The sequence below is a fragment of the Triplophysa rosa genome, linkage group LG25, assembly GCF_024868665.1.
Source record: "Triplophysa rosa linkage group LG25, Trosa_1v2, whole genome shotgun sequence".
Classification (NCBI taxonomy): Eukaryota; Metazoa; Chordata; class Actinopteri; order Cypriniformes; family Nemacheilidae; genus Triplophysa; species Triplophysa rosa.
Genome location: NC_079914.1, coordinates 11,259,773 through 11,283,696, shown reverse-complemented (window position 1 = coordinate 11,283,696; position 23,924 = coordinate 11,259,773). Strand labels below are relative to the sequence as shown.

At 38.7% G+C, this 23,924-nt stretch overlaps 3 protein-coding genes across 10 annotated transcripts in view; 2 read left to right on the top strand and 1 right to left on the bottom strand.

Annotated features, from left to right (window-relative positions):
• Positions 1-18,952, top strand: part of LOC130548621 (amine sulfotransferase-like) — an 85,530-nt gene extending 66,578 nt beyond the window's left edge. The window contains exons 1-4 of one of the 7 annotated variants that reach the window (XM_057325514.1): positions 17,209-17,434; positions 17,645-17,736; positions 18,006-18,077; positions 18,271-18,952. In XM_057325514.1, the coding sequence (XP_057181497.1) occupies positions 17,209-17,434; positions 17,645-17,736; positions 18,006-18,077; positions 18,271-18,300 (420 nt within the window). In that variant the 3' untranslated portion in view covers positions 18,301-18,952. Of the gene's footprint in view, positions 1-16,394; positions 16,464-17,208; positions 17,435-17,644; positions 17,737-18,005; positions 18,078-18,270 lie in introns of those variants that run through there. The other 6 variants (XR_008962059.1, XM_057325507.1, XM_057325511.1 and 3 more) reach the window with 6 other exon arrangements.
• LOC130548622 (uncharacterized) lies at positions 1,659-4,126 on the top strand. Of its 2 annotated transcripts, XM_057325516.1 has the most exons (4): positions 1,687-1,770; positions 2,276-2,399; positions 3,615-3,710; positions 3,824-4,126. In XM_057325516.1, the coding sequence occupies exons 2-4, from the start codon at positions 2,283-2,285 to the stop codon at positions 4,013-4,015; spliced, it is 405 nt and encodes a 134-aa protein (XP_057181499.1). In that variant the 5' UTR covers positions 1,687-1,770; positions 2,276-2,282; the 3' UTR covers positions 4,016-4,126. The 2 variants fall into 2 exon arrangements, with proteins under 2 accessions (XP_057181498.1, XP_057181499.1); XM_057325515.1 differs by having other exon boundaries at positions 1,659-2,399.
• On the bottom strand, positions 17,307-21,418 carry LOC130548623 (60 kDa lysophospholipase-like). Its single transcript, XM_057325517.1, has 4 exons — positions 21,295-21,418; positions 20,737-20,820; positions 19,225-19,387; positions 17,307-17,416 (listed from the first exon to the last, which is right to left on the bottom strand). The coding sequence occupies exons 1-4, from the start codon at positions 21,408-21,410 to the stop codon at positions 17,399-17,401; spliced, it is 381 nt and encodes a 126-aa protein (XP_057181500.1). The 5' UTR covers positions 21,411-21,418; the 3' UTR covers positions 17,307-17,398.
• Positions 21,419-23,924: the final 2,506 nt, after the last annotated feature.

Below are 23,924 nucleotides of genomic sequence, written 5' to 3'. Positions count from 1 at the left end.
ACAATAAAACAATGCACAACTGACATAAAGGAAATTTACTTTTAATACTTGAGTACTTTTAGAAGCACGTACTTCTGTACTTTTACTCAAGTAAGAATCTGTCTTTACAACTTTTACTTGTAGTGGAGTAATATTTGACCAGTAGTATCTGTACTTTCACTCAAGTAAGGAAGTTGTGTACTTCGTCCACCTCTGATCTGGCTGAGATACAACCGTTTAAATCTCAGGAATCTGAGAGCGCAAAAAAATCAAAATATTAAGAAAATTGCAGACCATCCACTCACAAAAATAAAGTTTTTATATATTTAAGGTAGGAAATTTACAAAATATCTTCATGGAACATGATCTTTACTTAATATCCTAAAGATTTTTGGCATAAAAGAAAAATCAATCATTTTGACCCACACAATGTATTTTTGTCTTTTACTAAAAATGTTCCCGTGCTACTTAAGACTGGTTTTGTGATCCAGGGTCACATATACTAAATAAGATTAGTTTTCATTAGCTTTATATATGTGTTTGAATAAACTTTATAAACTAACATGCGATATCATTTTGTCTTGTATTCTCAGCACCGTTTTATACTTAATAGTTTTATTGCTCACTGTCAACTACAGCAAAAGTCATTATTAAAAAATGACTTTGTAAGTAATACATTTACCAGATTTCGGGAAGGTAAACACAAAGACGTCATCATCCCTGTGAGCCGTTGGTTACAATTTGCAACCTCACCACTAGTGAGGTTTATTTATTTATTAAAGTTTATTTATTCAGCTTTCAGATTATGTAAAAATCTCAATTTCGAAAAATTGACCTATAAGACTGGTTTTGTTGTCCAGGGTCACATATAGGACATTTTCCAGAAAATACAAGTTAGCACAATTTATCCAGTATTTCTTTTATTACACGAGATGGTTTTTAAACCTTTCTTGTTTTAGTGTTTAGTGCAAGTGACTCAGCTTTAAATCAATGCAAAAATAACTAAAAGAGTGTGTTATAGATATTATCTTAGATTTATGCAGGTGAAATTTCCCAAAGAAGTATCAATAATTTCAGTGTTTTGTCAAGAAGATCCAGTGTTACAGTCAAGAAAATAAGGATCATCTATTACAATGAATTTATGAAATCAAAAATCAGCATAGAAACCTGCTTACAAAAATCTCGCGAAAATTACAACTGCAGAAAAAAATCAGGTTACAAAATGAACAGAGAGATGTTCTTATTTAACTTATTAATGAAAGCATTACATGGATAATACCAATGCCATACCTTAAAATGAATTTCCTTTACCTTATTGGGCAATAAAAAACTATTACACTCTGACCATATTTTGTCAATAGAAGAGATGTAAGAAAACGTGCTTCCATTTCACAAGTGCATTTGGACAACAACTAAAATTCTGGGTGAGACACTTTCTAATATGAAAATTATTACATTTTCTATCCATAATATGAATACCTCCAATAACAATATTTGGGATCTGTTTTACAATCGGGTTATAACTAAGATGTGTTTTTAAACAGATGAAGCAACCTTAAACTCTCCGTTTAACTGTCCATCAACGTTCCACACTCCAGACCAGTATGTAGCGGGATCGCACCAAATATCTGTTGCCAACCGCCGTAAATCTCGAAAAGAAAAGACGTTGTTATCGCGATATCTTGTTGTGAAGAAAAGGGCGGATACGTTGAGAGGCTGCAGGTTACCTAGGCAACAACCGCACGATCTGTAAACATTCAACAGCTTCTGTTCTTCTTCAATTCGCAGCAGGTTAGCAGTCATTCCTGACACAACATTTAATGATTGTTTCATCTGGCAGGTTATCGTAGATAATAGTTTACCTCACACAGAACGTAAACCGCCTTGAAGCTTTCCGTTTACGATGCAGGCTGCATTACGATGGGAAATTGGTCGTGCAGTAAGAGGGGCTGTATTCATCCAAAACTACTGAAAACGTTCAAAAATGTGTTTGTGACAACGCAGGACAATTTATGACTACAATATATATTTTTTAGGTGTAAATTTTATAACCATCCCTAAAAACGTATGCAAAAAATGTGAGCTGAACTTGCAGACATGTGAATGTGTATTATGGCAGTTATCCACTGGGGGGCGTCATAGATCTCGGCTGAAGAAAACGTGAAGGCTACAAAAAATTAGACATCTGATCTGATCACCCGGGCTTGAAAAGTTTATGGAGTGAATTTCAAGGGAAGACATCTTTAATTCACTTTTTTGTTGTTGAGTGTATGCTTCTTTTCTGTCCACGTCACAGTTTTATCATGCAGAGACCGGATTTAGAGGAGACAGACCACAGAGTGGTGCTCCGCAACGAGAAGTTCCTGAATATTCTGGAAGAAGTGATGGAACTCAACTGGCTTCATGGCAAAACCCAGCCGGTATGTGTAGTTGTACAGTATTTGTGAGCTGTGTCAGTTGTGCTTTACATGCACATTTGTTATATACACTATACCAGTGGTTCTCAAACTTTTCAGATCAAGTACCACCTTTAATAAAATGAGTTGTTCCAAGTCCCACCTAATGAGCGCCGTAGAAAAATCACATGAATAAACACTTAAATTAATAGTAGCGCTATGAATCTTTATCTTTACACCTCGTCCTCCAATTCTAATGTATTATTAATAATACAAACACGTTGTTATTTACCAGCTGTTTTCAAAGTTAATCAGCAGTGATAGTGAACACAAAACACGTTTCTGTAGTGCACAGTAAACAGGGCTCTGTAAATGACTTTTATGGGGGATTTATTAACTTTGTGGGACTTGCAGAAAGACTACAAACCTATAAATAAAGACAGACAATGTGGAAAGAATATTGAACACAGAAGATAAATAAATATATTGTAACACGTCGTTGTGAGAAAAAGGGATAGCTCACCAACTTAAAGTAACTTAGTTGCAAATAACAGGAAAACTCACAAATGTGTCCCTCAAAAACGGATTTATTCTCCCATGCACATGGAAAAACCTCCGTGGGAAACGTGTTACTTAACAAAACACTTAGATTACGTAAGAAAACACAAACAAAAGGAAATGGAGCATCAGAGTCCCATGGCACGCGGGTGCAGTCGAAGCGCACGTAAATCTGCCGCATGCGCACATCCACAAAAGGTAAAAAGGAAGCGAAGGCAAATTGCTCTTAAAGGGGCCACACCTCACACCACTGGCTACAATACGTATACTTTAACATCAAGAGAGCAGCTGTATATAACAAACAGACATACAGACATACACTTTACTGCAGCAGCTCGTCAATGCGGTGCGTCAAAACTAAATCACAAGGCACGCTTCATTGATTTAACCTCGAGTAGATGCAGACGCGTGTTGAATTAGCGCTTTACAGCAATAACAACAGCTTTAAACAGCGGTTCAAGCTCAGAGATACATAAGAAGCTTAATCTGCACCAGGGGTCTCTTCAAGTACCACTAGTGGTATACGCGTACCACAGTTTGAGAACCACTCCACTGTACAATTAAATGTAAAAAATTAGAAGCAGCTTTACACATTTTAGGTACAGTTTGTGAATACATGTTTGAGAGTTAGATCTGCACTTTGGTCGTCAGTTATTTTTTATTATAACATCTATTTCTCAGGAGAAGAAAGAATTGCTTGTAAAGACCCTTCCCTCGATTGCTTCTGGTGCTGTGGAAAACAACGATTTCATCTCTCTTCAAGTCCTCCTAGAACAAGTAATCTAACTAACTGTTACCATTTTTAATGTAAAAATATGCCGTAACCAACACAGCAAACTGTGAAATTTATATTTGGACATTTCTTTTTCGTTTTTGATAATCATTTGAAGATGGATGTCAATTCTGGAGGCTACGATAAAAAAACCCCTCTCCATACAGCCTGTCAGGTGGGAAATGAGGAAATGGTAATGTTCCTACTGGACAATGGGGCTTCATCTCAGTCCGAGGACAGGACAATGTCAAAGGACAAAGGACCTCAGTCTGGACAATGCCCAATGTACTCTGCCATTAAGAACAGGTAAACCCAAGCCTTTATTTAAACAGGATGTGAACTCAATGAGTTCCAATGATTTGTTTATTTAGCTGAATTGACATTGAACTACTAAAGAGCCATTTATTCATTTATGTTGCCACATCTTACCTGGGAAGCATCCCATAGTTTCAGGCCAAATTAATAGTTCAGTTTCTTTCCAAACAAGCATCAGCCAGTCTAACACCACACCTATTGAAAGTGGGTGTTTCCATCACTTCCATGAACAAAAACTTATCAACTGTTCAGTTGTCAATGTCAAAAACTGTTTTCAAAGGTGGCATATCACAAAACTATAATTGCCCTGTTGAATTAGAGATGCTCAATTGCCCATACATGTAATTGTGATGGGCTGGCAACCTGAATGGGTGCATGGAAATAAATAGTTCAATTGCTAAAAATAGTTCTTTTAGTATGACATGCTCCCAGATTGATCACGTATAGACTGCTGTGTCTTGTAGGCATTTTACAGTTATCTAGCTCCTGCGGTTGAAAGGATTCTCTGTGAACCTTCACCCAGTCAGAATTGCCATGGAAATGATCCAGTAAGCAGTAATTCAGTCAATTCTTTTGTTTTTTTTCACTAATATATGTGTATAAGAAACAACAAGTATTTTTCCCAAATTGCACAAATTTCCTAAAATACATACATATCTACGAGCCACAAATGGTTTTGTTTCAACTGTCACTCTACAGAGCAGTGCAGAAGAGAGATTATGCACTACTGCATGCCTGGTTTCTGTCAGGGGTTGACATGGACAATAAAGACTATAATGGTCGCACAGTCATGCATGAGGCTGTTCGCCTCCAAGATAACACCATGATCTCCAAGCTATTGGAGTATGGAGCCACGCCACTGGTAAGAATAACTTTCTTATTGAACAATGTAACAAATGGAAAATATTTGTAGAATGTAAAACAAAGAACTGTAAAATTTTGACCTTGTCTTCAATGCTTTATGACCAAAGAATACATGCTGTGTAGCAAAATATTGTTTGTGTCTGATGAAGATGTTCAGTGCTTCCCTTTCTCTCGCAGGCGAGTAATGTGACTTCATAATGCTATCGGACAGCTCCTTTGAAATGACTCGTGTGGATGAGGACCAGGGAGGATGTGCGGGTGTTGCTCTGCGCATGGTTCTTCTGTTGATGCTTGTTTTTTACATTTCTGCTCTCTCTGGTTGCTTGTTTAAATAAAGAGAAGTTGTGTTCAGTTTTTTGTAAAACATATATATACTGTATACATATATTAAGCCCTTATTTTTGAAAAAATAAAAAATTAAGTAATAAATAACCTTATAGCCCATTGTATTTCTTTAAGGGTGGTTTACGAAAACTTTAACATTGATTTGATCCATTTCTAATTCTATATTACTTCTCTACTTTACAGATCATTCGTGCTTAAAATAATAAAAAAAGGACAATTTTTCAAATTATTATAAAATAATAGTATTTCATTTTAAGAAATGGAATGTTGTCATTGTTTTGAGTTTATAGAAATAAATGAAAAACTAAGTCTACTGGAGTTTCCTAGTCCTACTACACACCTTTTTTTGACATAAATTACTGCTATTCCTACTATCACATTCATGTGATTTAATCTAAAAATGAATCTAAGAAATGTGTACAGAAACTTACCTGCATGTTCTGTGCCCCTAAAACAGATGTCTTGGTTTGAACCTATTTCAATTCTCCATGTAAAACTGTGACCAGGCTTGAGAAACAGACTCCAACTCCCTAAAGGATCATAAATCCTAAAAGACACATCTGGCTCTAACACAGAACAGCCCAGAGTTTAACCATGCAGTGATTGTATGGTTGTCTGTGCAGCATGTTCGCATATCTTAGTTAACATACTATTCTATTTACCTATGAAATCATAGTCTGTGAACAATTTCTCAAATGTACAATTTATTAAAACACTTTCTTTGAAAATTTACAAACCCACACAGAAAACCATTACTTCATTATATTTGTGTCAGAGTGTAGAATCAGAATAAAAAGAATATATCAAAATTTGTACATTGTGATATGTAATCACATATTTTCATTATCATTTCAAAGCAATGGCATTAGATTGCATAGCAGCACCCTCGAAGAAACTGGAGGTGTTTAGGAGATGTTATGTACTAACAGACAAACAGACTGTTAATGTAGACACATTCTAAAAGCTCTTGTGCAATGCCAGACGTGACATTTCCATGTGACAGTTTCTTGAACGTTAGCCTACAAATCAGTGTTGAAAAGGAGCATGAGTTCAAATTGCTACATTGAGTTCATATCCCCTAACATTCAACGATTCACAATACATGTCAGTATATGTAACATCCTACAGTAAGGTAACAAGAGGAGAGATCCTTAAACCTTAAACCGTATATGAAATACAGTAATGTAAAGATGAAGCTATAAGGCCAAAATCAAAATGAAAGGGAAATGGCAAGATCGTTGGATTGCAGAGAGTAGAGGAAGACATCGGAATCAAGTGGGAGGTGAAAGAGGGATATTTGGTAGTAGAAGTGTGGATACAGTTATCACTTGACTTCGTCTTGGACATACAGCTCTGAATCATTCCCTATATAGAATCAGCAAACATGAATCTGGAAACTGTTGTTTTTGCGGATCCAATGAGAAAGTGTGTCGTCATCAAGGCTTTCGCAGCCGATTTTGAGCAACTGCAGCGCCTGACTGCAGTTGGTCTCGTTTTGCTCTCGCGGTACTTTAATGGCACATGTGATCTTAAGGCGGCTGCAGCGCCGATCAAAGTCGGACAAATTGTCTAACAGAATGCATTGCTGTTGTCAGGCGGCTGCAGACTCTTGCGGCGCTGCATCAAGCCTCAAGTCTTCGCTGTCCAACAGCAGGTGGATAATGTCACCATGGCAATCATCCTGCGGTGTTCAAAATATCACAAACCACATTGGCATGTTTATCATCAATAATGCAAACATGCAAGTTGTATTGTTGTGTGTTTGTTATGATTCAATTTAAAAGGAATAACCCAAAAATACAAATTATTGCATCGTTTATTCACCCTCATGTCATTCCAAACCTGTATGGCTTTCTTTCTTGTGCAGAACACAAAGTTTTGAAGAATGTTAGTGACCAATATCTTCTTTTGTTTTTAATGGCACGTGGAAAAATAAATGATGACAGAATTTGTATGTATCGTGAACTATCCCTTCAAATCTGCAGTTTTATTTGGTCTAACACAAATTTTAGAACTACATAGCAATGCTGCCCTCTGCTGGTAAACAGTGTTACAAATGAGATCTTTTTACATGAGATTATGAATCATACAGTGGCTGCGATCAGAGCCGTGTGTCCCAGTGCATCACAAACGTCAGGATGAATATGTTCGTTTCTGAGAATTTTGTAAAAGTTCTTTTCACCAAGTGAAGCCTCCTTGATCAGTCTCTCTGAGTTCAGCTCAAGAGGGCCTTTGGGTCCAAACTGATCCCTGTTCATGTTCAAGACTGCAACAACATCCCAGTCTAATTCATCAATCTCAAATCTGTTGGGGCGATAGATGGATAGAACGGACAGACTCCTGAGTCTTTGAATGCGTTGATCCATGCGCTGCTGTAAAGGCACACACACCATCTGTAGATGACTGTAAGAGATGCAAACTTCAGTGCATGTCTCCTCAGGATGGGAAAATCCTCAGAACGTACATACAGTTTATAGAACTCAAGCAGTGGGAGGTTGTTGTACTTTGCTTTGAGCTCATCATTGCTTTGCAACTAAATTATTTCGTGTTGTCAGGTACTTCAGATGGCTCTCTATTAAACGGTGCAGCAAATATCTTCAGTTCATTTTGTTTACTTTTCATGTCCTGAAACCTCTCGCCAAATGCCTGAAGCAGTTTTGCACGCTCACCAGCATACTCAGTTGTCATAGCAGGCTTTTGTTCTTGTAGAGTAGGAAAATGCACAGTGTTACTCTTTTCCATTTGCGATTGCTACAGCTTTAATTTCGCCTCAAATGATTTCACATGTGAAAGCAGAGAGCTGAGAAGTTGGTTCGGACCTTGGAGCTTGATGTTCAGCTCTGACAGGTGCTTGGTTATATCCACCATAAAGGCCAAATCACACAGCCACTTGTCATCACTGAGTTCCACAACAGGTTTTCCCTTAATCTCCATCAATTGTTTTACTTCTTCCCTCAATTTCTAAAACCGTTCGAGCATATCTGCGCGACTCAGCCATCGCACCTCACAATGGTAAACCAGATCTCCGTACTCGGACTCAAGATCACTCAGTAACTCAATTGAACTGCCGGCTGTTTACCCCTCTGCTTTTGATTAAATTTATGGTGGAAACGACAGTTGTCATTACATTACATCTACTGATTCTCTCCTCATTAGCCTTAGTGTTATCACCGGGTGTCTATCAACCTCACCCCTTTAAAGTCACTGCCACTTCTCACTGTCCCTTGTGCGATCGTTGACGGTAGTCATTCAGTACCCATCTCTAGTCTATAGTCTTGTCTTGCTTAAAGTTAGTTCGATCTTGATCTTGTTTTTTTTGTCCTGCCTTGTCTTGTCGTGTGGAAGGACGTATTTTGTGTGGATTATTGTTTTGGATTTTCTCCCTGAAGAGATCGCTCTTTTCAGTTAGAGTAACCTGATGTGTCTTTATTTTTTGCCCAGGCGACACTCGTTTGCCTAGCTGTTTTTCCCCTTTTTGGTTAGTTTTTGCGGGGATTATTTTCCCGGTTCTCCAGCGCCATCCACGCCTCGGCTACCACTGGATCATCTGCCTACCAGTCGTTTCCTCCCCATCTATATAGGAACTCTCCAACCTCTGATCCTGCCTACTGTGTGACTCTAAGGACACCTTCCCCACCACTTCGGCTGATGCTGCCGTACACCAGGGTTTCCCCGGTTGGCCTCGCAGTTAGCCGCTACCCTCCAGGGCTCCGGAAGGATCCTACCTCTTACGAACTTTCACATTATCTCACCTGTGTGTTCTGAACTAATAAATGACCTTGTCACCCGCTATTGTATCTGTGTGTTTTCAGTCCAGCCCTGACATATGGTTATTAAAGGAGTCAGATCTGGCAAGCTCTTTGCGAAACTATCTTTAGTAGTCGAGGTAATTGTTCTGTCGATAACGAGTTAAACGGCTGATTTCTGTGGTGCGCAGTGTACATGTTATGAAGCATCGGCGTTAGTTCAGGTAGGCCTTGTAGTCAAGCTCGGCTATCAGCTGTCGTCAGCTGATCATAACCTTAACCCAGCCCATCATCTGATCTGATACGTTCACTTAATTGGGCGCCCCCTTTAAATATCGTTTCAGTCAACCACAGCATCTCAACCAGGCAGAGGAAGCCGCCCAAGGGGAGAGCAATGTACCTGTCCGTCGGAGCTCTCGCTTGGCAAGTAAATCCTCCAGTCTTCCCAGCATTAATGACTGGCCACTGCCGAAGATATTGGAGATCTTGTTTAGGGCCAATGTTCCGGTTCCGAAAGGAGCTACTCACGAGGATTTGTTTATTTTAATCTGTGAGAACGATGACGTGTCTTCGACAGAATTACTCCCACCTCCTCCCTTCTCCAGCAAGAAAAACACCCAAAAGAGGAGAAACTCTGAACCTGTTTACACTCCGGCCGAGGCTACACCTAAACGGGCAGCAGGTGCTGCCGGTTCAGCCCGAACAAGCCACGCTACGGTCCAAAGCAACGACCCAGTGTTGTCAGCATTGTCCAGTATTAAGTCTTCACTCTCCGACATGAACACCAGCATCCAGGCTCTGGAATCCGTCATCCGGCAAATCCCCGTTTCTACGGTCCGTCGACATCGCACTTCACATCGGCTAAGGTGCTGCAGCCCTTGGATCCTGAGCAGGAGGATGACGTCATACCAGCGGCCGTTGTTGTGTAATATTCAGTTTCCGTGAAAAACTGTTGCAGTGGGCGGGGTTAGTGGGAATAAGCATAGTTTGTTCTGCGGTGGGCGTGGCCTTTTGAACTACGAACAAGCAAATGGAATAGTGTTGTTGTCTGTTTTTCAGCTCTTTTTTTGATTATTTCGTCAAGGTAATACAATTGAATGGTCAAATGCCCCGTTTAGATGTACAACTGTTTATGTTATTCACATAATAGACTAAAATGCTTATCGTTTTGCATGTGCTTTTATAAAAACGCTTTCTCATGGCCGTTTTTGGTGTGTAGCTTACGTGGATGATACAATGTGTTGACGAACACATGTGTTGTTGTTTTGTCGTTAATTTTCGAGCTGTAAACTGCGTCAGCTTGCTCTATTAAAAAAATCATCTATTCGTCTTCTGCTCAATGGTCTCAAAAGAGAAAAACCTCAAGGCAATGATAAGCGTCTCCCTTTTTCACTCTCACTCTTATGAAAATTAATTTCACGGTTGAGAGAAGGGTGCTAGGGCCTTATTCTGATCTATTGCTGGAATCGGTTTTGCTCACGGCTTTCTACGGTTTTCTTAGAGGTGGCGAGTTTACCACACTGACAGGTTCTTTTAATCTATCACGTGACCTAACAATTTCAGATTTATCAATTTATGCTCACCATATCACCTTATTTCTAAAGCATTCAAAACCAGATAGAAATCAGGAAGGAACTGTTGTGTTCATCTCTGAATCTAACACTGCTTTTTGTCCTCTGTCTTCCATGTTGGTCTATTTGAAAAGAAGTACACACGCTGGTCCGAAAGACCCATTATTTGCCACAGAGGAAGGAAAGCCCGTGTCCAGGCGCTGGTTTGCCTCCCATCTTCGTCTGCTGTGCCAAAATTGTGGGCTTCCTCCAGATCGTTGTACTGCACATTCGATACGCATCGGTGCCGCAACAGCAGCAGCTTCATCCACACCTGTTTCCACTTTGAAGGCCATGGGACGATGGTCCTCAGCGGCTTACGCACGCTACCTTCGACCTGATGCTCGAGCCATCCTTGAGGCTCAAAAAGCTATTAGTGCAGCTCTTTGATTTGTGGCTTGAAATAAATATTTACAGCTCTGCTATATCGGGCCTGTTTACTAAAAATTTTTTCTTCTTTTTTTTTTTTGATTAATATTGCTAAACTTTTCATGCTTTCACAAAATCAGTCAACATTTGCAGTAACTTGCATTCAAATTTATTCATTCGGCAGATGCTTTTATCCATACGATCAAGCAATGGTCATGGGAAGGCAATAACATAGAACTGCAGTAATTCCAGTTTCAGAGACAGTCGTACTCTGAACCGCTCATTTGGTTCCTCTGCTGGCTCTTCAATTCGGCAGGAAGAGCCAGAGAGGATTGCCTGGCATGGTTTTTTTGGGGGGGGTTGAGCTGCTCTCCCGGCTAAACCGGGAGAGTCACCCCAGATGCTGCTGCTTCCCTGTCTTACTTTTCCTGGAGCTCATGAGAAGGACGGGGAATTTAGAACAGAGCCATACCGCCAAATGTGAATTTAGCAAATCTGCCAATAAAAGATACTTATCTTCAAATTTTGACTTGGGTTTTTCTTGACTGGAAAGGTCCTGACTGAAATAAGATAGTGATCGGTGACATCGTCGCTTTGAGGTATAATATCTATATTGGTTAGATCGGCTCCTTGAGATATAATCAAGTCTAGTGTATGATTAAATCGATTAATGGGTCCATTGATGTGTTGTGTTACTCCAAAAGAGTGTAGTAGCTCTGTAAACGCCACTAATGCATCGTTAGCACTATCTACGTGGATATTAAAATCTCCGACAATTAGTAGTTTATCAACGTTTACCAATAGGTTCGATAAGAAGTCCGCGAACTCTTTCAGAAAATCAGTGTAGGGACCAGGGGGTCTATACACTGTAGCCAACGTAAAAGAAAGCATTTTTTTTTACTTTCGTTTGGAACAATTATGTTCAACGCAAGCACTTCCAATTATTTAAATTCATGCTCTGTTCTCTGAGTTACAGTAAGAAAGTCTCTAAAGATTGTTGCGACACCGCCACCTCGACCAACCAGACATGGCTCATGCATATAACAGTAGCTTGGTGGCGTACACTCATTTAGACCGTAATAAATAGAATAGCATGTTAACTAAGATATGCGAACATGCTGCACAGACAACCATACAATCACTGCATGGTTAAACTCTGGGCTGTTCTGTGTTAGAGCCAGATGTGTCTTTTAGGATTTATGATCCTTTAGGGAGTTGGAGTCTGTTTCTCAAGCCTGGTCACAGTTTTACATGGAGAATTGAAATAGGTTCAAACCAAGTCATCTGTTTTAGGGGCACAGAACATGCAGGTAAGTTTCTGTACACATTTCTTAGATTCATTTTTAGATTAAATCACATGAATGTGATAGTAGGAATAGCAGTAATTTATGTCAAAAAAAGGTGTGTAGTAGGACTAGGAAACTCCAGTAGACTTAGTTTTTCATTTATTTCTATAAACTCAAAACAATGACAACATTCCATTTCTTAAAATGAAATACTATTATTTTATAATAATTTGAAAAATTGTCCTTTTTTTATTATTTTAAGCACGAATGATCTGTAAAGTAGAGAAGTAATATAGAATTAGAAATGGATCAAATCAATGTTAAAGTTTTCGTAAACCACCCTTAAAGAAATACAATGGGCTATAAGGTTATTTATTACTTAATTTTTTATTTTTTCAAAAATAAGGGCTTAATATATGTATACAGTATATATATGTTTTACAAAAAACTGAACACAACTTCTCTTTATTTAAACAAGCAACCAGAGAGAGCAGAAATGTAAAAAACAAGCATCAACAGAAGAACCATGCGCAGAGCAACACCCGCACATCCTCCCTGGTCCTCATCCACACGAGTCATTTCAAAGGAGCTGTCCGATAGCATTATGAAGTCACATTACTCGCCTGCGAGAGAAAGGGAAGCACTGAACATCTTCATCAGACACAAACAATATTTTGCTACACAGCATGTATTCTTTGGTCATAAAGCATTGAAGACAAGGTCAAAATTTTACAGTTCTTTGTTTTACATTCTACAAATATTTTCCATTTGTTACATTGTTCAATAAGAAAGTTATTCTTACCAGTGGCGTGGCTCCATACTCCAATAGCTTGGAGATCATGGTGTTATCTTGGAGGCGAACAGCCTCATGCATGACTGTGCGACAATTATAGTCTTTATTGTCCATGTCCACCCCTGATCAGAATCAGAAGAGCTTTATTGCCAAGTGTGCTTGCACACACAAGGAATTTTCTTTGGTGTTGGAAGCTTCTAGTACAGACACAATGACAATGCAATATAATAAGATTTACAGTCTAAAAGATTCTAAATGTGCATATATAAAATAAAGACTATTTTGCAGAAAATGGGGGGTAATAACATATAAGAGACATTGTACAGGGTAGTATATAGTAGAATATACATATTAACAGATTGTATGTACACTTGTGCAAATGGATAATTTAGTAAGTAGAGGTAGTGTTATATACATGTATACATAAAATGTAGATAATAAGGCACAGTAGTGCACACTATAGGAGTAGTGGAAGTGGAATATTGCTCTTAAGGAGCAGTTATCTGTTTAGGAGGGAGATTGCCTGGGGGAAGAAGCTGCTTCTGTGTCTGGAAGTCCTGGTGTTTGGTGCTCTAAAGCGCCGGCCAGAGGGCAGCAGATCAAAGAGTTTGTGTGCTGGGTGTGTGGAGTCAATGATGATTTTTCTTGCCCTGTTTTTCACTCTGGAATCGTACAGGTCCTGAAGTGTGGGCAGAGGAGCACCAATAATCTTCTCAGCACTACGAACTGTCCGTTGTAGTCTTCGTAGGTCTGATTTGGTGGCCGAGCCATACCAAACAGTAATTGAAGTGCACAGAACAGATTGGATGACCACTGAGTAGAACTGGGTCAGTAGCTCCTGTGGTAGGTTCAACTTCCTCAATTGACGGAGGAAGTATAACCTCTGCTGGGCCTTCTTTACAATGGAGTCTATGTGGGACTCCCACTTCACGCGGGTTGGATCATTTTACTCATAGGTTGGAGTTTATCAAGTGCAGATGCCAAGCCACGCCCATAGCAACCAAACAGGTTAGCCTAGCAACCGTTTAGCAAAACCTATATCTATGCATAGGAACATCGTAGAGACATCGGAGTTGGTTTGTTTCACTTGTGGCTTGAAGCATCATCAGTTGGCAGACGCCAAGCCACGCCCATAGCAAGCAAACACATTAGCCTAGCAACCGTTTAGCAAGACCTATATCTCTGTATCAGAACATCTTAGAGTCATGGGGGTTGGTTAGATTCATTAGTACTTAAAGTGTCATCACCCTTGTGCCGAGTTCCGCGGTTTGACACGAAAGCATCACTCACAGTTTCTTTAGAAAATGTACTATCTAGTTTTAAATGTGCTTTAGAAATATATTAAACTTCAATACTTTTGGATGAACACAGCACCTCACACTGCACGAACAATTTACCATCGTAATATAACGTTAGCCTGCATGGTAAACAGAAACCTTCAAGGCGGTTTATGTTATGTGTGTTCTGGTGAGGTAAACTTGGCTATAAAACAAACAGCTTAACCTACCAGATGGAACAAATCTTAAAACCAGAAGAAACGTATCTACAATACAGGATGCAAACTGTTGTGTCAGGAATGACTGCTAACCTGCTGCGAATTTACGAAGTACAGAAGCTTGTGAATGTTTATAGGTCACGCGGTTGTTGCCTAGGTAACCTGTAGCCTCTTCTTCTTCTTCGTTTTTACCGCGGCTGGCAAGCAACGTAATAGGCGCGTTACTGCCACCTCCTGCTCCGGAGTGTGGAACGGAGTTCTATATTCTGTTTATCAACCCAGTCTGTCTCCCTAATAAAACCAAAGAAAGCTTTATTATTTACCTCACTTGACCATTTTATTAAAACTTTAAAATGTACTTTATGAATTCCACTTTTCCTCATTTCTTGTATCATATTTTCCTTTCTTGTTCATGATTTCTGCACTCAAGAATCACATGTGTTATTGTTTCCTCAACATAACATTATTCACATAATCCGTTTGGATGTTTCCCTATTATTTTAAGTGTACTCTTTAAACTGTAATGCCCTGACATTATTCTATTATATATTACCTCTTCTCTTCTTGAGATACAGATATATCTTATCTTTTGGTTTACTTTGTTAATTAAGATGTAAAGAAATCTACCTCTCTTTTCATTATTACACTTTTCTTGCTATTCTTCTTTTGCTTTATTCCAAATTAAAACCTTTATTTCTGATTTGCTTAATGGAACTCGCATATCTATTGTTTCTCTTTGTAAAGCTTGCTTTGCTATTTTATCCACAACCTCATTTCCCTTTACTCCTATGTGTGCTGGAACCCATCTAAAACTGATCATGTCACCATTTTGAACGATTCTTGAATGTATGTCTTGGCGGCTATAGAGTTAAAAGATCTCAAACTCTTTAAAACTGAAACCGAGTCAGAGCAAATGAAAACATAGCAGGTTTATGTTCAACCAACCTGTAGCCTCTCAACGTGTCCACCTTTTTCTTCACAAAATGATCATAATAACAACGTTTTGATCAGGCATTTAAACTAGCTACCAGTAAGGGTCCGAAAGAGGACCGATTTCGAGAAGGGACTGTCAGTTCCAATATGGCGGGAAAACTACGGCCCATAGAAACAGATAGTGCAGCATCTAGTTATTTATATCTATGGGTTTTTATATTTGACGTTGATACGTAGTCGACGTAAACGATAAAAGAAATGAAATAAAAAACTGCTCTGAGAAGGCAGGACAAACCCGGCAAAAGAGAAATGCCATAAAATGTTTTTGATGTCGCTGCAATATACAAATGATCTGTTTTTACTCAAGGCAAATATGTTATTTGGCTGATCTGAATACAGTGATGTTTTTTTAGCGGCATCTAGTGGTGAGGTTGCCTCCTTTTCTAAGCACTACGGCGGATGACACAGGACTAAGATGTCCTCACGTTTTTGATTCTTTGCCGAATGAGATGACGTAGCCTATAGGAGGGCTCTGTCGCAGTTTGTCTGTTTAGGGCTACTGTAGAAACAACACGACGAATTCCATGTAAGGGGATCTGTGGTGTATTTAGATAGAAGCTCATTCTAAGATAATAAAACCATAACGCTTCATTATGTAAGGTCTTTGTACATCTCTGAAGACATAGTTATGTATATTATATTGCCTTTCTGTCAATAGATCCTCCACAAACTACACACTGGACCTTTAAATGACATTGTTAATCCTTTTAAATGCACAAGACATAAACGCTACAACAGGTGTTTTTCAGTTAATGGAATAAATGAAGAGATAACAAAAGTACTTGGTATATTAACAAGTTCGTCTTTAAGTGTCATTTAAGTGTAAATGTGTTATATGTTGTGTTAACGTAACCTTCTTAACATGTGTTACAGGGACAGCTGGAGATTGGAAGAACTCATTGACTGTAGCTCAGAATGAAGGATTTGACCGCGTCTACCAGGAGAAATTGAAGGGTCTTCCACTTAACTTCATCTCAACTCAACTCAACTTTATTTATATAGCGCTTTTACAATTTTCATCTGGGACATCATTGAGTTACACAGCTGAATAATAATGCATTTTGCTTATGAATGTAAGCTACAAATTTGAGCTTTTCTCTGCATATACAGTTTAGAGTAATTAAAAATATTAATCTGTATAATATAATGGCCTTCCATATTTATAGCAATAAAAAGCACTTTTACACGTCTTGCATATTTGCCTGGTTTTATATTGATCATGAGAAAGGATTCATGTTGATCTATTAACTCCCAACTTTAGACATTATCAAGAATACGATACAAACCCATTTTCTGTGAATCTAGTTTAGTCAGAACTCAGAAATAGCTTGACAAGAATACAAGGTGCTCGGTGAAAAACTCTTCACACACAAAGGAATGGTGTTACCTGTGAAAGACATTCATTTCCAAAGAATCGGAAGAACAGTTTGAGGGATTTCGAAATAAGGGATGATGACATGTCTTTGATGATTTGTCATTACCTTGCCGAAGTCTGATAAGATTATTACTTACAAAGTCTTTTTTTACGTGCATAATGACTCCTGCTGTATTGACAGTGAGCAATAAAACTATGAAGTCTAAAACGGTGATGAGAATGCAAAACAAAATGATATCGCATGTTAGTTTATAAAGTTTATTCAAACACATATACAGTATAAAGCTAATAAAAACAAATCTTATTTAGTATATGAAAAAAGAACACGAAAAGAAAAGGAACATAAAAAGAAAAAAGAACATAAAAAGAAAAAAGAACATAAAAAGAAAAAAGAACATAAAAAGAAAAAAGAACATAAAAAGAAAAAAGAACAGAACTATTTGCATGTTTATAGGGCCGAGAGTCTGCAGAAGTGATTGCAGCGAGACTCTTCTCCTCCTATCTACACGGGTACAGAGGACTGCAAGAGAAAGGAAAAGTATGTATGAGTTAAGAAATAGTTCACACAAAAATCTAAATTGCTTTCATAATTTACACATCCTCATAACTTTCTTTCTTAAATTGAACACAAACAGATTATATATATACTGTATATATTTTAACCAATCGAGCTGTCTTGATAACATGTTTGCTATTAAATGCATTTGTGTGTCCTTGGGCTTGAAAAAATGCTCTGTTTGGTTCTTAGTGCCTGGTGGATGTTGGTTCGACCACATCAGAGGATGGATCTCAAACAAAGACAGATACATCTTGTTCCTGACTTACGAAGACATGATCAAGGTGAGAATGTGTGAGCAGTTTCTGATCAAACTTCAATGTGTTGCTAAACTATATATGCTTGAATTAAGGGTGTAACGGTACGCGTATTCGTACCGAACCGTCACGAGCTGTCGAGGGGAAAATTCCAAATAGTCATCATTCCTATGCCCTACTACCTTCGAAGGGCAGAGCCCTTGGAGTTTAGACTTTGAAGTGAACAGGGCATTTGCGTGAAATTATGGAGATGTTTGGAATGCACTTGGCAAATGTAATTTCCTCATTATCTTCAGCTGGCATGTTCCCGAGACAACGCAGCATGGTGTCCGTCAGCAGACGTCGCTGTTTTAATGGCATTACTTAAGGTTAGGTTAAACATGGAATTATCATCCATTGCAAGTGAAGGCATAATCTATAAAAAAATCTGAACTTGGTCTTCAGGATAAAATATTGATATGAACCCAGTCATTATTAATGCAGTATCCATTCCTGTTGTCACATTAGACTTTGATCTAAAAGTTCATCTTTAACATTCATTTGAACATAACTGTGTTACAGGGACAGCTGGAGATTGGAAGAACTCATTAACTGTAGCTCAAAATGAAGGATTTGACCACGTCTACAGGACAAAATGAAGGGCCTTCCGCTTAAGTTACACAACTGAATAAAAACAATGTGCTTATGAATCTACAACTAGCAGCAAACAGTGTAGTTGATGTAATTTTACGTAAATCTGTCTTCAAACTCAGTGCTCATGTTACTGTAATTCAGTGGTGTGGCCAATGGACAATCCTTGCCGGACGTAACTCCAATTGATTAACAGCTGTGTCAGCCAATTGGAAATGTTCCAGGCTATCTTTACTAATGCTGTCGTGTTAGAAAATCTCTCATTGACCAACCGCGATCTTTAAGCGTTCCATATCTCCTTCCATCAGGTTTGAAACAGAGGAGGTAAGTCGGTGTGAAACGCACGCCGTCATGATCATGGCACACGTGTCGAGGGGACGGGGTGGTTTCTATATCATCTCGTGCTGTTATTTGTGTCGACGCATGATTTAGTACAGAGACAGAGCCCATTTAGGCCACGCCTACACCGGGGAACATGTTTCCCTTTGAAAATGAACTGGACAGATGCGACTGCCGCGTAGCGTGTGAATCCACCATTAGTGACCTGTCGTGAGAGATTCTTTCCCCACAACTTTGTTTTATACATATTGTAAATCGGCAGTGTTTGGGCTTAATGTTTTTTTACATAGATATAACTAGATGCCCTTTTATGTATATATAAATATATATATATACACACATTATGTATATATATTTTTTTATTGCTCAAACTAACATATACAGAACATACTGCCAAGGGTCTGCATTAATAATCACAAAAGAAAAAAAGAATAATTATCAGAGAAAAAATATTAAACAGCTTTTTTATTTGTACTATACATATTAGTATGCAGATAACTTTTAATGTGCACTTCTAATATTATTCAATAAGAAAGTTATTCTTACCAGTGGCGTGGCTCCATACTCCAATAGCTTGGAGATCATGGTGTTATCACCTAAGCGATCAGCCTCCTGCATTGCTGTCCGCTTACTGTAGTCAGTGGTGTCCATGTCCACCCCTGACAGAAACCAGGCATGCAGTAGTGCATAATCTCTCTTCTGTACTGCTCTGTAGAGTGACAGTTGAAACAAAACCATTTGTGGCTCTTAGATATGTACAATAATATATCTAAGAAAAAATGCTTATCGTTTCTTATATACATACACAGTGGATCTAAAAGGTCTACGCACCCTTGGTAAAATTGCAGTCACGTAAAAATGAAATATAGATGAATAAATGTAAAATTGCAACCCATATATTTAAGTGAATAACAATAAGAATCATTTAAATGAAAAGTTAAAAATGTGCAATAACCAGGTTGCGTGAGTGTGAACACCATTTTATAACGGGGATTGTGGCAGTGTTCAAAATCAACCAATCGTATTCAGACTTAAGTTAAATATGAATTTGCATACACCCGCCATCGATTCAAGCCACCGATTAACCCTTAAAACCCTTACTTCTGGCAAGTACCGGTTGCTCCTTACATGGGACAACCACCTTCCCAATTCTTCATATGTCTGGGCTATGAGGGATGGCAACCTTTCATAGCCAAAACAAACATCAAGCCTGGCTAAAATGAGCAAGAAATACATGAAATCTCCCAAAACCTCACAATGTGGAATAATGTTATGATGCGAAATCAAACCTTTTGGCCATTACACCAAAATATGTGTTTGGTGCAAAATACACACAGCACATCACCAAAATGACACCATACCCTCAGCAAAGCATGGAGGTGGCAGCATCATGCTTTGGGGCTCATTTTCTTCAGCTGGAACCGAGGCTTTAATCAGGGTGGAATAGCTCCAAATACCAGTCAATTTTGGCCCAAAGCTTAAGGCTTCTGTTAAAACACTTAAGAAGAATTTCAGCTTTCAGCATGACAATGACCTGACCTCCAAATCAACAAAGGAATGGCTTTACCCAAACAAGATCAAGGTTTTTGAATGGCCCAGCCTGAGTTCAGATCTAAATCCCATTGAAAATCTGTGGCCTGAAGAGGGCTATGCACAGGTGACGCTCAAACCAATTAGTTAAAATGCATTTGCAAGGAAGAACGGCATCGCAAGTCAAGATGTGCAAAACCGATTGACTCTTACCCACAAAGACTGCATGCTGTGGTCAAATTTAGAGGTGCTTCAACTAAGTGTTAGTTTAGGGGTGTGTACCCTTATGCAACCTGGTTATTGTACATTTTTTGCTTTTCATTTTTACATTTTAAATGATTGTTATTGTTATTCACTTTGATATATAGTTTGCAATTTTACAATTAAGGTGGAACAGGTTCCGATATGATTCATCTTGATTTCATTTTTTACATTACAAAAACCTGCAATTTTATCAAGGGCGTGTAGACTTTTTAAAACCACTGTATTAGTGAAAAAAACAAAAGAATTGACTGAATTACTGCTTACTGGATCATTTCCATGGCAATTCTCACTGGCAGTAGGTTCACAGTGAATCCTTTCAACCGCAGGAGCTTGATTACTGTAAAATGCCTACAAGACACAGCAGTCTATACGTGATCAATCTGGGAGCAGGTCAGACCAAAATAAATATTTTTAGCAATTTAACGATTCATTTCCACGCACCCATTCCGGTTGCCAGCCCATCACAATTACATGTATGGGCAATTGAGCATCTCTAATTCAACAGGGCAATTATAGTTTTGTGATATGCCACCTTTGAAAACAGTTTTTGACATTGACAACTGAACAGTTGATAAGTTTTTTGTTCATGGAAGTGATGGAAACACCCACTTTCAATAGGTGTGGTGTTAGACTGGCTGATGCTTGTTTGGAAAGAAACTGAACTATGAATTTGGCCTGAAACTATGGGATGCTTCCTAGGTAAGATGTGGCAACATAAATGAATAAATGGCTCTTTAGTAGTTCAATGTCAATTCAGCTAAATAAACAAATCATTGGAACTCATTGAGTTCACATCCTGTTTAAATAAAGGCTTGGGTTTACCTGTTCTTAATGGCCGAGTACATTGGGCATTGTCCAGACTGAGGTCCTTTGTCCTTTGACATTGTCCTGTCCTCGGACTGAGATGAAGCCCCATTGTCCAGTAGGAACATTACCATTTCCCCATTTCCCACCTGACAGGCTGTATGGAGGGGGTTTTTTTATCGTAGCCTCCAGATTTTACATCCATCTTCAAACGATTATCAAAAACGAAAAAGAAATGTCCAAATATAAATTTCACAGTTTGCTGTGTTGGTTACGGCATATTTTTACATTAAAAATTGTAACAGTTAGTTAGATTACTTGTTCTAGGAGGACTTGAAGAGAGATGAAATCGTTGTTTTCCACGGCACCAGAAGCAATCGAGGGAAGGGTCTTTACAAGCAATTCTTTCTTCTCCTGAGAAATAGATGTTATAATAAAAAATAACTGACGACCAAAGTGCAGATCTAACTCTCAAACATGTATTCACAAACTGTACCTAAAATGTGTAAAGCTGCTTCTAATTTTTTTACATTTAATTGTACAGTGGAGTGGTTCTCAAACTGTGGTACGCGTATACCACTAGTGGTACTTGAAGAGACCCCTGGTGCAGATTAAGCTTCTTATGTATCTCTGAGCTTGAACCGCTGTTTAAAGCTGTTGTTATTGCTGTAAAGCGCTAATTCAACACGCGTCTGCATCTACTCGAGGTTAAATCAATGAAGCGTGCCTTGTGATTTAGTTTTGACGCACCGCATTGACGAGCTGCTGCAGTAAAGTGTATGTCTGTATGTCTGTTTGTTATATACAGCTGCTCTCTTGATGTTAAAGTATACGTATTGTAGCCAGTGGTGTGAGGTGTGGCCCCTTTAAGAGCAATTTGCCTTCGCTTCCTTTTTACCTTTTGTGGATGTGCGCATGCGGCAGATTTACGTGCGCTTCGACTGCACCCGCGTGCCATGGGACTCTGATGCTCCATTTCCTTTTGTTTGTGTTTTCTTACGTAATCTAAGTGTTTTGTTAAGTAACACGTTTCCCACGGAGGTTTTTCCATGTGCATGGGAGAATAAATCCGTTTTTGAGGGACACATTTGTGAGTTTTCCTGTTATTTGCAACTAAGTTACTTTAAGTTGGTGAGCTATCCCTTTTTCTCACAACGACGTGTTACAATATATTTATTTATCTTCTGTGTTCAATATTCTTTCCACATTGTCTGTCTTTATTTATAGGTTTGTAGTCTTTCTGCAAGTCCCACAAAGTTAATAAATCCCCCATAAAAGTCATTTACAGAGCCCTGTTTACTGTGCACTACAGAAACGTGTTTTGTGTTCACTATCACTGCTGATTAACTTTGAAAACAGCTGGTAAATAACAACGTGTTTGTATTATTAATAATACATTAGAATTGGAGGACGAGGTGTAAAGATAAAGATTCATAGCGCTACTATTAATTTAAGTGTTTATTCATGTGATTTTTCTACGGCGCTCATTAGGTGGGACTTGGAACAACTCATTTTATTAAAGGTGGTACTTGATCTGAAAAGTTTGAGAACCACTGGTATAGTGTATATAACAAATGTGCATGTAAAGCACAACTGACACAGCTCACAAATACTGTACAACTACACATACCGGCTGGGTTTTGCCATGAAGCCAGTTGAGTTCCATCACTTCTTCCAGAATATTCAGGAACTTCTCGTTGCGGAGCACCACTCTGTGGTCTGTCTCCTCTAAATCCGGTCTCTGCATGATAAAACTGTGACGTGGACAGAAAAGAAGCATACACTCAACAACAAAAAAGTGAATTAAAGATGTCTTCCCTTGAAATTCACTCCATAAACTTTTCAAGCCCGGGTGATCAGATCAGATGTCTAATTTTTTGTAGCCTTCACGTTTTCTTCAGCCGAGATCTATGACGCCCCCCAGTGGATAACTGCCATAATACACATTCACATGTCTGCAAGTTCAGCTCACATTTTTTGCATACGTTTTTAGGGATGGTTATAAAATTTACACCTAAAAAATATATATTGTAGTCATAAATTGTCCTGCGTTGTCACAAACACATTTTTGAACGTTTTCAGTAGTTTTGGATGAATACAGCCCCTCTTACTGCACGACCAATTTCCCATCGTAATGCAGCCTGCATCGTAAACGGAAAGCTTCAAGGCGGTTTACGTTCTGTGTGAGGTAAACTATTATCTACGATAACCTGCCAGATGAAACAATCATTAAATGTTGTGTCAGGAATGACTGCTAACCTGCTGCGAATTGAAGAAGAACAGAAGCTGTTGAATGTTTACAGATCGTGCGGTTGTTGCCTAGGTAACCTGCAGCCTCTCAACGTATCCGCCCTTTTCTTCACAACAAGATATCGCGATAACAACGTCTTTTTGTTTTAGGGATGGTTGTAAAATGTCCATCTAAAAATATATATTGTAGTCAAAAGTCATAAATTGTCCCGCTGGGTCACAAACCATTTTTTTTCGGGGTTTTTAACGTTGTCAGTAGTTTTGGATGAATACAGCACCTCATACGGCACGAGCAATTTTCCATCGTAATGTGGCTTCCATCGTAAACAGAAAGCTCACGTTCTGTGTGAGGTAAACTATAGCTTGGCCGTAAAACAAATAGCTTAACTTAACTTACC